At 40.6% G+C, this 14,417-nt stretch overlaps 1 protein-coding gene across 2 annotated transcripts; it reads left to right on the top strand.

Annotated features, from left to right (window-relative positions):
• Positions 1-1,010: 1,010 nt before the first annotated feature.
• Positions 1,011-1,355, top strand: LOC120220067 (60S acidic ribosomal protein P1-like). 2 transcript variants are annotated; one of them, XM_039217065.1, is made up of 2 exons: positions 1,011-1,081; positions 1,157-1,355. In XM_039217065.1, the coding sequence occupies exons 1-2, from the start codon at positions 1,011-1,013 to the stop codon at positions 1,353-1,355; spliced, it is 270 nt and encodes an 89-aa protein (XP_039072996.1). The 2 variants fall into 2 exon arrangements, with proteins under 2 accessions (XP_039072996.1, XP_039072995.1); XM_039217064.1 differs by having other exon boundaries at positions 1,011-1,355.
• The last annotated feature ends 13,062 nt before the right edge of the window (positions 1,356-14,417 follow it).

Raw genomic sequence — 14,417 nt, 5'->3', positions numbered from 1 at the left:
GTCATGGAGAGAATAGAGCAACCATGGCACTGAGCTACCACTGATCTCAGCCTCATCTAAGTACTGTAGGTCTGGGTACACTGAGCTGACCCCTTGAGGCCATGATGGAGTGTAGAGAATAACTGACATCCCACAACATCTTGCTGTGTAGAGAGGACCCATTTTTATGTATAGCAGGAAGGGATATGAAGGAGACAAAGGTGGGTGAGCAAACGTGAAATTGTGAGAAATTACATCTGTCATTTAAAAAGAATAAATTTGGGGGCACCTGGGTGGCTCAGTCAGTTGAACGACCGACTCTTGGTTTTGACTCAGGTCATGATCCCAGGGTTGTGAGTTCAAGCCCTGCATCGCTCTCTACACAGAGCCTGCTTGGGAATTCTCTCTCTCTCTCTCTCTCTCAAATAAATAAACAAATAAATAAAAAAATAAATAAGTTTTATGTTTTTGTTTCTAATTACAAAAGCAATATATGTTTATGGTAGAAAATTTAAGAAATAGAGAAAAGTAAAATTAAATACTCAGCTGTAATGCTACTAACCACTCTAGCCATTTGATAAATATTTACTGAATGCTGACAAGCTGAGGCACAATTTAAGACCCACAACAACTTCGAGACTTAAGTAAGGTTATCACTCTCTTTTAATCAATGAAAGAACTGAGGCTCAGAGAGGCTGAGATTTACCTGAAGACACTCGATAGGCAAGTGGTAGGTCCTAGATTTCAACCTGGCCCTGTACCTTAGTTTTCTCACAATACTTCATCTTGATCCATGGATAATACCAGAGGTGATGCCACTTTGTCAAATAATCCCAATTTTCAGATGGGAAATCGTTCACAGCAAAAAGACACTGCACAAAGATGTTTAACAAATGTGTTTTCCCTTTCCTCAGCTGCTACTAATGTGCTTGGTCTTTTTGAGAAAGCTAAGGCTGCATTGGTGTGAGGCCCTCACTTCATCCGGTGACTAGCACTATGCCCAGCAGTGCCCACTCAGCCCTCACCTGCCCATGGCTGCCTCCTCAGAGCTCGCCTGCATCTACTCAGCCCTCAACCTGCACCATGATGAGGTGACAGTCACACAGGATAAGAACAATGCCCTCATTGAAGCAGCAGGTGTAAACGTTGAACCTTTCTGGGCAGGCTTGTTTGCAAAGTCCCTGGCCAATGTCAACATCAGGAGCCCCATCTGCAATGTAGGGGGTGGTGGACCTGTCCCAGCAGCTGGCGCAGTGTGGCTGGAATGTCCCACCCCCTCCACCACTGCTGCCCCAGCTGGGCAGAAGGAGGTGGAAGCAAAAAAAGAAGAATCAGAGGAGCCTGATGATGACATGGGCTTTGGTTTTTTTGACTAAACCTCTTCTGTAACCTGCTCAGTAAAAAGCTGAACTCTTAAAAAAAAAAATGTGTCTTGTCACACTTCCTGAAATTTTGTAAATCCATTGCAAAAGTGATGTTTTGATTCTTTGCCCTTTCTGACAACCAGAACAGAAAGCAACTCTCCTTCCATTACTTGGCCTGAGGCTTCCTTCTGCTTCTGCCCAGGTCAGGCTGTGGTTAGCACTCACTGCTTAACCTCTTCCTCCTGCAAGTCCTTTTTTGAAGTAGAGCCTTTTTTTTTTTTTTTTTGAGACCACTTTGACACCATAGACATTCTGTAATCCTAAATATCAAGCCAGTCACTTAAAAAGAAAATGAACAAATGTATGTGACAACCCTACCACAGTTTTAGGCTTCATGATCTCCCACCACATCTCTGACTCCAGCCCTGGCCATGAATCACTTATGAGACTCTGAGTTCATCTTGACATTAGGATGCGTTTCTACTGCACAGAGTACTTGATTTTTTAAAAGTTTAATGCTTTATTATTCATAGGAATGAATTGTGAATGTCAAAATAGCACTAGTATCAAAATGACCTTACCAAAATGTCATATACCCAGTACCTAAGCCTGACTACCCAGCTTTGTCCCTAGTCAGTCACTTGCTGTCAGCTTTAGACACTTCCTGTGTACCCCCCACTATTAACTGGACCTGCCTCTTCCAGAGGACTCTCCAGCGGTTCTTAATCTAGGGTTGTCATTCAGATTGAGAGCTTTGGAACCAAGCTGCCTCAGTTCAAATTCCTCCCTTACAACTCCCTGTGTGACCTTGGGAAGTTATTTAACTTCCCAGTGACTCATTTTCCTTGTTAAGTGTGGAAAATAATGATACCTATTTTATAAGGTTGTTATGAGATCAAATACTTGTAATGCTAATGCTTGTAAAGGTCTTACCACACAGGCTTATTGTAAGCATGTAGTTAATGTTACTTATTAAGACAGAGTTGTCTGTCCATCTTGTCATCCCAAGGACCAGTAGTCAAGATCTATTTCTTAAAAATAATTTAAAATTTTAGTGGTTTTCCTATTGTATTTATTGGCATTGTTGAGTAATTTAAAAAAACTTGCACATACACAGTAGTTTGCCTACAATTATATATTGAATAGACTTTTGTGGGCTTGCCTGGAAACCTTAATAACCATTTACAACACAGCGTGTGTATGTATAAGTACCTATCTATTTACATGTATACACACATTTCTTTTTGCAGTGGATTTTTGGACATTTCTTATGATAAGAATATCCAGTTTATTTTACAAATTTATTTTTCTGTTACTGATTTTTCATTTCCAAAGTTTGGCTGGTAAAGCACTGTCAAGAAGAAGGAGGAGGAGAAAGAGGAGAAGAATAAGGAGAAGAAGAAATGGGAGAGGGAGAGAGGAAGGAGAGAAGAAGGAGAAAAGAAAAGGACATTACAGGGTTGATAACGGTTTTCACTGATAATCCATTTGACAGTGATAAACATATTAAATGTTATATTTCAAGGAGTGTTGGGAAAATGCTAAGCTTGTAACAACCCACTCTTTCATCTCTGCAGATGTGGAAGGTTTCCTTTCTCAGTAGAGTAGCCAGAAACTTGTTTAGAAAGACCCAAACAAGGCCACAAGCACCCAAGCTACATCCTTTCCAAGACGCTAATGCTTTCTACTTTCATCCAAGACTCCCAAACCTATGTGTTCAATGGGCAAAGAACAAGATGGAGGGGCAGCCTTGGTCTGAGACTACTAGCCAACCACGCAGAAGGGAGTGGCTGAGGCCTCCAGCCCAGAAATGATGTGCTCTACACAAAACCACATTCTCTTCCCACCTCTCTCCCAAATACTCTGGCTGGCATTGGGTGTTTTTGACAACAAGAATGAAGCTTTCCTATGTTGTATCTGAGTTTTGTTACCGTATTTTCTAAGACAGAATTCTAAATGCATGACAAATACAGTTGTACTAATGGCAACTAAAGGACAGGATTGTTTTTTAAGATTTTATTTTTTAAGTAATCTCTACACCCAACATGGGGCTCGAACTCACAACCCTGAAATCAAGAGTCACATGCTTTTTGGAGTGAGCCAGTCAGGTGCTCCAAGGACAGGGTATTTTAAAGACACTGAAAAATCTAGTGTATGTGGTTGCCATGGTAAAAACACATCAACTGAAAGACTGGTTCTACAAATATTTATTTGATACTTCTTAGGTGCCAGGCATGGTTCTAGGTGCTGGCTATAGAATGGTGAACAAAATATGCAACATGTTATATAATGGGAGTGGGGAAGCCACTGGGCAATGTTTCGGGATTTAGAATGTGGATCATTAAGTTAGATAGTCAAAAAGGACACATCTAGGTATGTAATTATATTGCAGATCTTTAACTTCTACTTGAATCCCAAAAAATTGAAAAGGATTTTAACTTTTAACTCTGCTTGACTAATCAGTGATATAGTCTCTGTAACCCCTAGTGAGAAATCATGACTCCCTTTTCTGACTCCCCTGCACGCCCTTTGGTGGTTTGAAAAGTACCAGATCATTCTATCCTATGTTGTAATTATTTATGTATATGTCTTGTCAGCCTTTGTAGACTCCTTCAAAGTAGGCTGCTTTTGCTTATCTCTCCAGGTCCCTTGCCTGACAGTGCCCTTAATTTCCTCCCTTCTTCTTCCTCATTTACCACATATTGATGTTCCTTCCATGAAGAACTCTTTGCTAGTCTCTACATGTGCCAAGCTCTTTCTAGACCATTCCTTCTGATGGAACACCCTTTCCTTTCTTTGCTTTGGAGAACTATAACTCTTTTTGGAAGAATCAGCTCAGAAGTTACTTCCTCAGTTAAGCCATCCTTGACTTTGCTGGCTCATGCCTTCTGTCCCTTGGAGGTCTCTAGGCATATCTCTGTTAGCTTACTTATCATCCTGTTTTGTTTTTCACTGCTTGTTTATGGGTCTATAAGTCATGGGGCAGAGTCCTCATTTCATTTATCTAGGTCTCTGGGGCCTTGCACCTTTGCCTGAAAGAGGCCTTCAGTGAAAGTTGCTGAATAACTTACTTACCTTCTGAATTGACAGGGAGACAGCTACATTACTCTAAGGCCCTCCTTTATACCCCCTCTCCCACATTCATTTGTCCTTGCTAGAAATTTCCTCCAATGCTAGCTGGAAGGCACTGAGACTTGAATCAGAACACAAATGTTATGTAGTAGATAGAGCACTGGATAAAGAATCTAGAGATCTATATTCTAGTTCCAGCTCACTCTGCAATTAGTTCTGTGACCTTTGCCAGCTTATGTCATCACCCTAGGTCTAGGTTTCTTCATTTATAAAGTAGAAGTTTAACTCAATCCAGAATTGTATCAAACTTTTTTTCCCTCCAGTGATAATTTCAGTCAAATGGTAGTGGCTTTCCAGAAAACTTTGAAGATTGTGAAGCTCAGGTAAAAAAAAAAAAAAAGACACTCAGCTGGAAAGAAAATGGTGACGGTTTTGGACCATTTGGCACAGAAGTGAGAAGTGCCTATTTGCTGCGTGTGAACTGAAGAGGTCTCTGAGTTCCTTTTAGCTCAAACACTCCACATGTCATGATACATGTAAAATTATGTATAAAGTCAGTTCAATTTTGTTCAGACACTTGTCAAGTGTCTACTGCATGCTATGTACTGCATAGTGCAAGATAAAAAGAAGAATAAATAATGCATGGCCCTTGCCTGTAAGGGATTCTGGGTGATAAGTAGAGGTAGGTAATAAGTATTATCTTCATAAAGCAAATAAGAACTGAGAGTTCACCAATGAGTGGAGGAATTGGGTCTCAGACCAATATAATTCTAAGTGCTTTACACTTTCCCACTATACCTCCCTACCCTTCATTTAAAAGAGAAAAGGAAAGAAGATACTGAACTAAAAGCTTGAGTGTTTCCCATGCGTGGTACATCATAGCAGAGGCCTGAGACACTGGACAGTGTTAACAACTTGGGGGAAGAAGTAGAAAAGGGAACAGAAAAGTCCAGAAAAACATTTCACCTGGTGCATAAGGATTGATCATGGCTACTGCACAGGAAGACTTCATTGGGCCATATTTACTACAAGCATGTTTCCTTATGTCATATATGCCTGGATTCTAAGTTTTTCTGTCTCCTTAACAGTGATGGGGTTGGGGAGAGATAATGACCCTTCTAGGAGGTAACAGTGCAGGATAATTGTTCAATCAAATCAAACCCCGCTGATAACATATCAGGCCATAGCCTTATGCCCAAATCCCGCTGAGAACATAGCAGGCCATAGCCTTATGCCATGACATTGTCCACCAAATACTACCTGAGAGCATGGCCCTGTGCAGTTATGAGGTTTGGAGGAGAACTTTTATATCCATTTGGTTTGAAAATGCCACTATTTTCCAAGTACTAAATTTTTTTTTTAATGTTTTATTTATTTCTAGGAGAGAGAGACAGCGTGAGCAGGGGAGGGACAGAGAGAGAGGGAGTCACAGACTGAAACAGGCTCCAGGCTCCGAGCTGGCAGTCAGCACAGAGCCCGACGCGGGGCTTGAACCCACAAACCGCGAGATCATGACCTAAGCGAAAGTCGGAAAGTCGGACGCTTAACCGACTAAGCCACCCAGGCGCCCCTCCAAGTACTAAATTTTTCTAAGTAGTGAGATTTTTCTAAGTGATGGCAGATGGCTGTTTTCTAGGCCATGTGGACGCATCTGGATGGAGGTGGAGAGGGGGGTGGCCACAAATCCAGGGTGTGTTCTCTGGGTTCCACATGTTCAGATTCTTAATAGTGACCAGGCTCTGAGAACTTTGTTCATGTTGCTATACTCACATAAGACAGCAGCCATGAGGAAAAGGAAGTTACTGATTTATAAGGAATTTTCACAGAGTAGGCAATGTACACCGCACTCACATCAAATGCTCCAGTAAAGTTAGCTAGTAAGGGTACTGCCTTCATGGTACTGACAGACCTGTGAAACCAGCCAATATTCAGAAAGTCACTAAGGGAAAACCCGAAGTTATAAAACAGAAGGTTCAATTAACTGAGCATGATACTTATTTTTGGTTGCAGTAACCTTAAAACAGAATATTGGAGCTAGAAGGAACCAACATCATCTTAACCAACCCTTTCATTTCACAAAAGGGGAAACTAAGGCCCAGAAATGGGAACTGAATTGCCCAAGCCCACATCATTTATTCATTTTTCCTTTTATCCTACAAACATGTACAGAATGCCAACCAAAAGTAGAGTTTCATTCTAAGCACAGTGGAGCCTTTCATAAGCTTAAAAGTCTAGTTTAGGAGATGAATATGAATAGAACCAGTTCTCATACAGTGTGATTAGTGCTCTAAGACAGGGGCTGGCAAAGATTTTCTGTTAAGGGCTGAACAGTAAATAATTTAAGCTGTACAGGTCATATAATCTCTGTTGTGACTACCAAACCCCATTGTTTTAGCACAAAAGCATCCATAAACAAGATGCAAATGATAAAACTGTGTTCCAGTAAAATTTTGCCATTGAATTTAAATTTAATATTAGATTCATGTCATGAGATATTACTCTTCTCTTAATTTTTTTCAACCATTTAAAAATGTAAAAACTATTCTTAACTAATGAGGCTACAAAAATAGGCGGCAGGCTGGAGTTTGTGTATGGACAGTGGTTTGTTGACCCTGGTCTGAGATGAACAGAAGTTCCAAATGATTTTTCACCATCCCTGAAAATATGATCTAGTTGGTGATCAGATTCTTTCTCTAAGACTAAAAAGGGGGAAAAGAGAGTTTGTGTTTATCAGTGCCACTCTGAAAAGGCAGGGTCATAGAGGTGGGTGCTAGTCACAAAGAACAGTAAAAGATGGGATGAGAAGAGTTCCTCTCTCTGTTCCCAATTAAAGTCTGAATGCCTTCAAAATCTTGAGACAACTTTAATTCATTTACTTTTCATATTGCAGAGTAAAATGTAGATTCCTCTGCAGAAGAGCTGGCCCTTTCTAGGGTTTCCACATAACCATGTTTAGAAGGCATCAAATGGCTATATGAAACTCAGTCCTTGCAGGGGTCAGGTGATGGTTTTGATAGCATTAGAGTGTCCTGTGTGCAGCCTTGTGGGAAGATTGACAACCTTCCCCTAACAGATGTAAGCACACAGGCGGCATCTTCTCAATCTTGGACTGTCTTGCTCTTCAGAGCAGAGTTTGGCTTTTCAGAATTACTAGACTTTGTCGTGGCAGTTTCCCTGATGAAAAGGTATGTGAGCTTTCCCCTTATGGGAGAATTTTCTATGTCTTAGTTTCCTGGCCTGTAAAAAAAATCATAATAATAATATCACCTACATCACAGGTTTTTATGAGATCACATATGTGATAACACCCTGTAAACGGACTAACATGAACAACCACTTGCTTCCATCCCTACCATCTCTGTACTCAGTAAGGCCACTTTATCTTTCTGGGCCTCATTTTCCTGTAAACGGACTAACATGAACAACCACTTGCTTTCATCCCTACCATCTCTGTACTCAGTAAGGCCACTTTATCTTTCTGGGCCTCATTTTCCTGACCTTAAAAGCCAGAAGGGTGAATTCAATGCTTCTGAGTTTCCTTCCAATTCTATCACTCTGGTCTTGTGCCTTGTTAGGAAAGGAGTTTTTCATTATTAGGTGAGCAGTCTTACATTTATGATTGAAAGTGAAGGGCAGGAATAAAGAGGTCAGATATGGAAAAACAACAACAAAAAGGAGAAGGCTAGAAGGGAGCCTTCGCTCTATACAGGGAGTAATGCTAACTGCCCTCCTCATTTGGTAGCCAGGATTGAATGTAGAAAGCAAAAAGGCGGGGCGCCTGGGTGGCTCAGTCGGTTGGGTCCGACTTTGGCTCAGGTCATGATCTCATGGTTCACGGGTTTGAACCCTGCTGGGCTCTGTGCTGACAGCTAGCTCAGAGCCTGGAGCCTACTTGGGATTCCGTATCTCTCTCTCTTTGACCCTCCCCTGCTTACGCTGTCTCTCCCTCTCTCTCAGAAATAAATAAAACATTAAAAAAAAAAAAAGCAAAAAGGTCATGTTCGTTGGCATAGTCTAGCTTTGCTTTATACATGGAATGCTGAGTTTGACATTGAGAATCTCATCAATCTTTCTTTTCTCTCCTTATCAGAGTCAATCGATATTTGGAAATGTTAATGAGATTATCTATCCAGCAATTTTTTTAAAATTTTTATTTATTTCTAGAAGAGAGAGAGAGAGAGAGTGAGCAGGGAGGGTCAGAGAGAGAGAGGGAGATACAGACTCTGAAATAGGCTGCAGGCTCTGAGCTGGCAGTCAGCACAGAGCCCGACGTGGGGCTCGAACCCACAAACCGCGAGATCATGACCTAAGTGAAAGTCAGACGCCTAACCGACTAAGCCACCCAGGCGCTCCTCTATCCAGCAATTTTTAACAAGAGGCTCGCTGCCCGGATAGTTTAATGTGGAATATGCACATTGCTATGTCATGCTTTTTTTTTTTTTTTACCTCTGCTGGGAATGATGGCTTCCACAAAGCAGACCATGTCCCATAATACCAGGGTTCTGCACAGGTTTTTCCCTTCTTTCTCTCATTTTCCACTTTCATAAAGGAGTATATAAGTCCATTGGATAGTAGATGAAAGGATGACTTTCCCTCTGAGGAAAGTGACCTTGTTTTTTAGGAGCCAGTGTGGGATGGGAGGGGGCTGGGCTGGCAAATGAGGGGCAGGTGAGGCAAGCGGGGAGATTAAAGAAACCTGTTTCTCTCCTTCCTCCATGCTCCTGGCTAGAGGTGTTTAAGGAGGGTCAATGAAGATCCAAATCCAGGACCTATCCTGTAGCTCTAAAGGTTGTCTTCCACAAAGGCAGATGGATTTTGGTAGGGCATTCTGCTCTAGACCTCTGTGTACTAGACATCTGTGGTGTCCATGAAATGATTCTAGGCCTCTAACAGCAGGCAAATTGCATGTCCTATGAATTCTTTTGTGACCTATATATTATAGGCCCACAGAGAGAAAATAATTTACAAAAGAATACATGGTAGATCAGAGTTTCCCACAACTATATAGGAACTTTCAGAAACACTTTCCAAGACATCTGGATATTCAACACATGTTATCAAAAACCAGGAATATCCCAACTAAATATCTTTTGTTAACCTTAATTATCTCTGAATGAACAACTTATGGTCCTATGGATATACCCCAAGAATCCCCTTCCCTGGGCATTTATTCAAACTATTTCCTCTACTTTAAAGATCCTTCCCTATCAAACATTCTTCTTACCACTGAGTACAGCTGGTCCCAAGCCTATGTGGTTCAAGTCCCATTTCAAGTACTGATTTCTTTATAAAAACATCTCTTTTTCATTTGGTTCTTGTTTTACAGTTATTTTTTTATGACTTTATATTTTGCCCCTTTCCCCATTAGGGCATCCATTCCTTAAGGCCTCAAAAACCTTCATATCTCCTCATTTTAAAAATGATGCCTGGTTCAGGTCCATTAACACAGTAGTCATTAAAAGAAAAAAAAAATCTGTTGATCATTTGTTTAACCAGAACACAATATCCAATATCTACACATCTACAAATGGAATGTTTGCACTATTTAGAAATCTGACCCACAATAAAATTGTTAACAAATAATTCAATTCAAAATAAACAACAAACTTCTAGAAGATTTCCTGAGTTCAACACAGTCCAACTAAGTTTTGCACCTTCTGCGTATTTATCCAAGCAGCTGAATAATAAGCCTGAGGCATGGCAAGGTCTTCAATCATCAAGAAAGATTCAATTATATTCAGAGTGCGTGGTTTCTAAAGGAGGAGCACAGACTAATATTTTGAAAAGGCTTTCAACGAGACTGATTGAACTAAAATGCTGTCTTGAATAAACATTACTTATACGGAAAATGCATGCCCCATCTCCATCCTGGTACATGAACTCTTTGCCATAATTCCTTATCTCCCCAAATCAGTAAGGAGGAAGATGTGAAACGTGAGATGGAATGTGCTACAGACTAAATGTTTGTATCTTCCTCAAATTCATTTGTTGAAATCCTAATCCCCAGTGTGATAGTATTAGGAGGTAGAGCATGATTTGGGAAATGATTAGGTAATGAAGGCAGAACCCTCATGAATAGGATTAGTGCCCTTATAAGAAAAGGCCAAGAACCAGTTAGCCCTTTTACTGTCATTTGAAAACCAGGATGTGGGTTCTCACCACACACCAGCTCTGCCAGAGCCTTGATTTTGGACTTTTCAACCTCCAAAACTATGAGAAATGAATTTCTGTTAGCAGCCTAAATGGACTAAGAATGTTTGTACCTACTATGACCATGATGGTTATAGACACAATCTTAATATGATCAGCAACCCTATAAGGCAGGTATATATATTATATACAGTTGTCTTAAAGATGAGAAAATGAGGCCGAGAAGTGGTTAAGTAGCTGCTCCAATGTCACAAGAGCTAAATGTAGACCTATATCCAAACCTAGTTTCCAAGTTTATGCTTTTGCACTGCACAATGTTGCCTTCTGGTAGTATTTTCATAGCACTACAAATAGACAAGAAAAATTAGTTGAAATAAAAAAAATCTTAATGGAAATGCAGTGTGGTGTCACAAAACAAAACATTGGGCCAGGTGAGAGAACATGTAGATCTCACTCTGCCACGAACCACCTAACTGTATGACCTCAGCCAAGACACTCCATCTCAAAATCATAAAAGCAGACTGTAAATGCCTCAAAGTACATGTTGAAAATCACTTATCCCTTCTCAGTCATCTCCCTTTGCAGAAGAGGAATTTGAGGCCCAGTCACAAATTTGCCTACAGTCACACAAGAGTACAAATTAGGGTTATCAAACCAATCTAGGGGTCCTTCCACATTGTATTTTGTCTCTCCTCCCTAGGTCTTGGTTTCCTCGTTTTTAAAGCAAACCTCCAAGCCTGTGTTCTCTTAGTTTGGGCTGTTATAGACCGAATGGTTGGCTTAAACAACAAGCATTTATTTCTCACAGTCTGGGATACTAGAAATCCAAGATCAAGGCCCCACCAGATCTAGTGTCTGGTGAGGGAACTGTTCCTGTTTGCAACTGACTGTTTTCTTTTTGTATCCTCACAGAGCTGAGAGAGAGAGAGAGAGAGATCATTTTTCTTGTTTTATCCTTCATGTTTTTTAATTTTTTAAAATTTGAGTATAGTTGACATATAATGTTACATTAGTTTCAGGTATACAAAATAGTGATTTAAGAAGTTTACACATTATGCTATGCTCACTGCAACTGTAGCTACAATCTGTCACCATACAATGAAATTACAATACCATTGACTACATTCCCTATGCTGTACCTCCATGACTAACTCATTCCATAACTGGAAGTCTGTACCTCCCACTTCTTTTCATCCATTTTGTTAATTTCTCCCATGCTGTTCCCCTCCGATGACCATCAATTTGTTCTTAGGTTTCTTCTTGTAAGGGTACTAATCCCATTCATAAGGACTTCATGCTCAAGACTTAATTACCTCTAAATTACTGCCCCACCTCCTAATACCATCACATTGAAGGTTAAGGATTTCAACATATGAATTTTACAGGGACACAAACATTGAGTCCATAACATGTGTGGCTATTTAGACTGTGCTATACAAATGTAGAGGATTTCATTATGATTTCATAGTGCATACCTATAAAGTGAGAAGTCTCAAAGGTACCATGAAAGAAAGACCATACAACCTCTGGCCTATGGTATGTGTGTGTGTGGGGGGCAAGACGTGGGGGGTGGGAGCTGAGAAAAAGAGGGAAGAGGAGGGAAAATGGGTCCTAGAGGGAAGCCTGTCCTTAGGGCTGCCTTAGATCCCAATAATATGCATGAGTGAGTTTCTGTTGTTTATAACAAAAACAAAAAACCTAACTAGAAAATAGAGAAAAATCTTTATCTAAATTAACTCTTTCCAGGGCATCAAAAGATACTCTGGTATAGTGTATATAGGCATAAACACCCAAATGCTAGCATTCAGAAAAAAGTTACATAGTTCACCAAACAAAGAGCATTTAATTCTGGACCTCTTCTTAGACCTTCAATCTCACTCCTCCACCAAAATAACTATTATTAATGTAAGAAGGCAAAAACAGCCAGCATGTGAGGTTTGGCTCAGTAAAGCAATGGTGCAACAGCCTTCCTTCCTCCTTACTGCATTTGGCTCATGTGTGCTTCCTGCAGGTACATTTTTTGGCCTACATCGTCAGGGGAGTGTTATGCTCCCCTGATGGGCTTTCATTGAAATGCCTCTCTGTTTAGAGGGAGAATACTTGCCTGTGTCACCTTAGAAGTTAATATATTAGCAGCTAGAAGGGTATGAACAATATTTCCCAGAATATTTTCCTTGGGACCTTTTCCCTGTGAGATGCTATGTGACAGAAGTTTCCAAGGTCAAATAAGTTTGGGAAATGCTGCCTTCTGTGTTGCCTCTTAAAGGGTCATTAATGCACATAAACATGTTAAAAGTCTTCTCTGCTAAAAGTCTTCTCTGTGGCTCTTCCTCTATACCAGATTTCTCAATTCAAAGTGCCTCAGGGGTTGGCTTTGGGCCTTAACTCCTCCCTACATTCTCCCTAGGTGGTCTTGTCAAGTTCCATGACTCTAAATATCATCTCTATGCCAATGATTTCCCAATATATGTCAGGAACCTTTCTCCTAAGCTCCAGACTTAGAGATATGTAAGATATGTCTACTTGATAGCACCACTTATATGTGTAATAGGTATCTTGAACTTAATGTAGATAAAACAATCTCTTGATTTCCTTCACCCCTGTAAACCTTTGCTTCCCTAGTCTTTCCCTGCTTGGTCAATAATACCACATGTAGTTAACTGCTCAAGCCCCCAAACTAGAAGTCATCACTCTCTTCTCTCTGGTCCCCAATTTGCCACATTAACCCATCCAAAAGCCCTGTTGTCTCCACTGCTGAAAAACATGCTGAAGCCATCCACATCTATCTGCTCTGACAACCCTATCATTGTCTCCAAGGTGAACCACTGTAAGAGGCTCCTAACTGGTCTCCACTTGTAATCTTGGTCTTTAAATTCCATTCGCTACACAATAGGCCAGGGAGATTTCTCTTTTCTTTCCTTTCCTTTTTTTTTTTTTTTTAAATGTTTTATTTATTTCTAGGAGAGAGAGAGAGACAGCGTGAGCAGGGGAGGGTCAGAGAGAGAGGAAGTCACAGACTGAAACAGGCTCCAGGCTCTGAGCTGGCAGTCAGCACAGAACCCGAAGTGGGGCTCGAACCCACGAACCGCGAGATCATGACCTAAGCGAAAGTCGGACGCTTAACCGACTAAGCCACCCAGGCGCCCTGATTTCTCTTTTCAAATTGTATTATAAGATTGTGCTAAGGCTTAAAACCCTTCATCTTGCTTTCCTAGCAGCAAGGATCAAATCTTCCTTCCTATCATGGCCTCTAAGATCATACCTCCTCACATGCATTTTCCCATTCAAGTTCTCAGCTTCAGCCACAGAGGCTCTTTTTCTTCTTCCAGTATGCCAGCTTTCTCTTGCTTGGTCTGTGGACTCATTGTTCCATCTGCCTGATGGGTTTTCCCACTTCCAGCCTGATGGGTTTTCCCACTTCCAGCTCTTCCCTACATCACCCCTTAATGTCTTTGGAGTCCTTACCATTATTTGAAATCTTATTTGCTTGCCTGTTCATTAACTTTTCTTGGTGAAGCCTACCTAGAAAGTAAATTCTATGAAGGGAGGACCAGGATTTATATGTCCTGTTCATTCTTCATCAGGATTTTGTCAGAGCCTGGAGCACTGCCTGGCACATAATAGGTGCTCATTAAGAACTGGCTGACTGCATGGAATGATTTGAGAAGATATGTATTGGAGAAAACTGTGAAACTTAGTTTAACTCAACATTTTTCAAATTTATTTGAGCTCAGAACCCTATCTGCTACTGTAAAAAATATTCATTTTTCCAGGAATCATTTCTTAGAATATACTTTTTTTTAAAAAAAAAATGCTGATTTAATTTCAATATTGAGAAGAGTTAATGTTTGA

The sequence above is a fragment of the Hyaena hyaena genome, unplaced genomic scaffold (assembly GCF_003009895.1).
Source record: "Hyaena hyaena isolate Hyena2069 unplaced genomic scaffold, ASM300989v1 scaffold_667, whole genome shotgun sequence".
Classification (NCBI taxonomy): Eukaryota; Metazoa; Chordata; class Mammalia; order Carnivora; family Hyaenidae; genus Hyaena; species Hyaena hyaena.
This window is presented reverse-complemented; position numbering and strand designations above follow the sequence as displayed.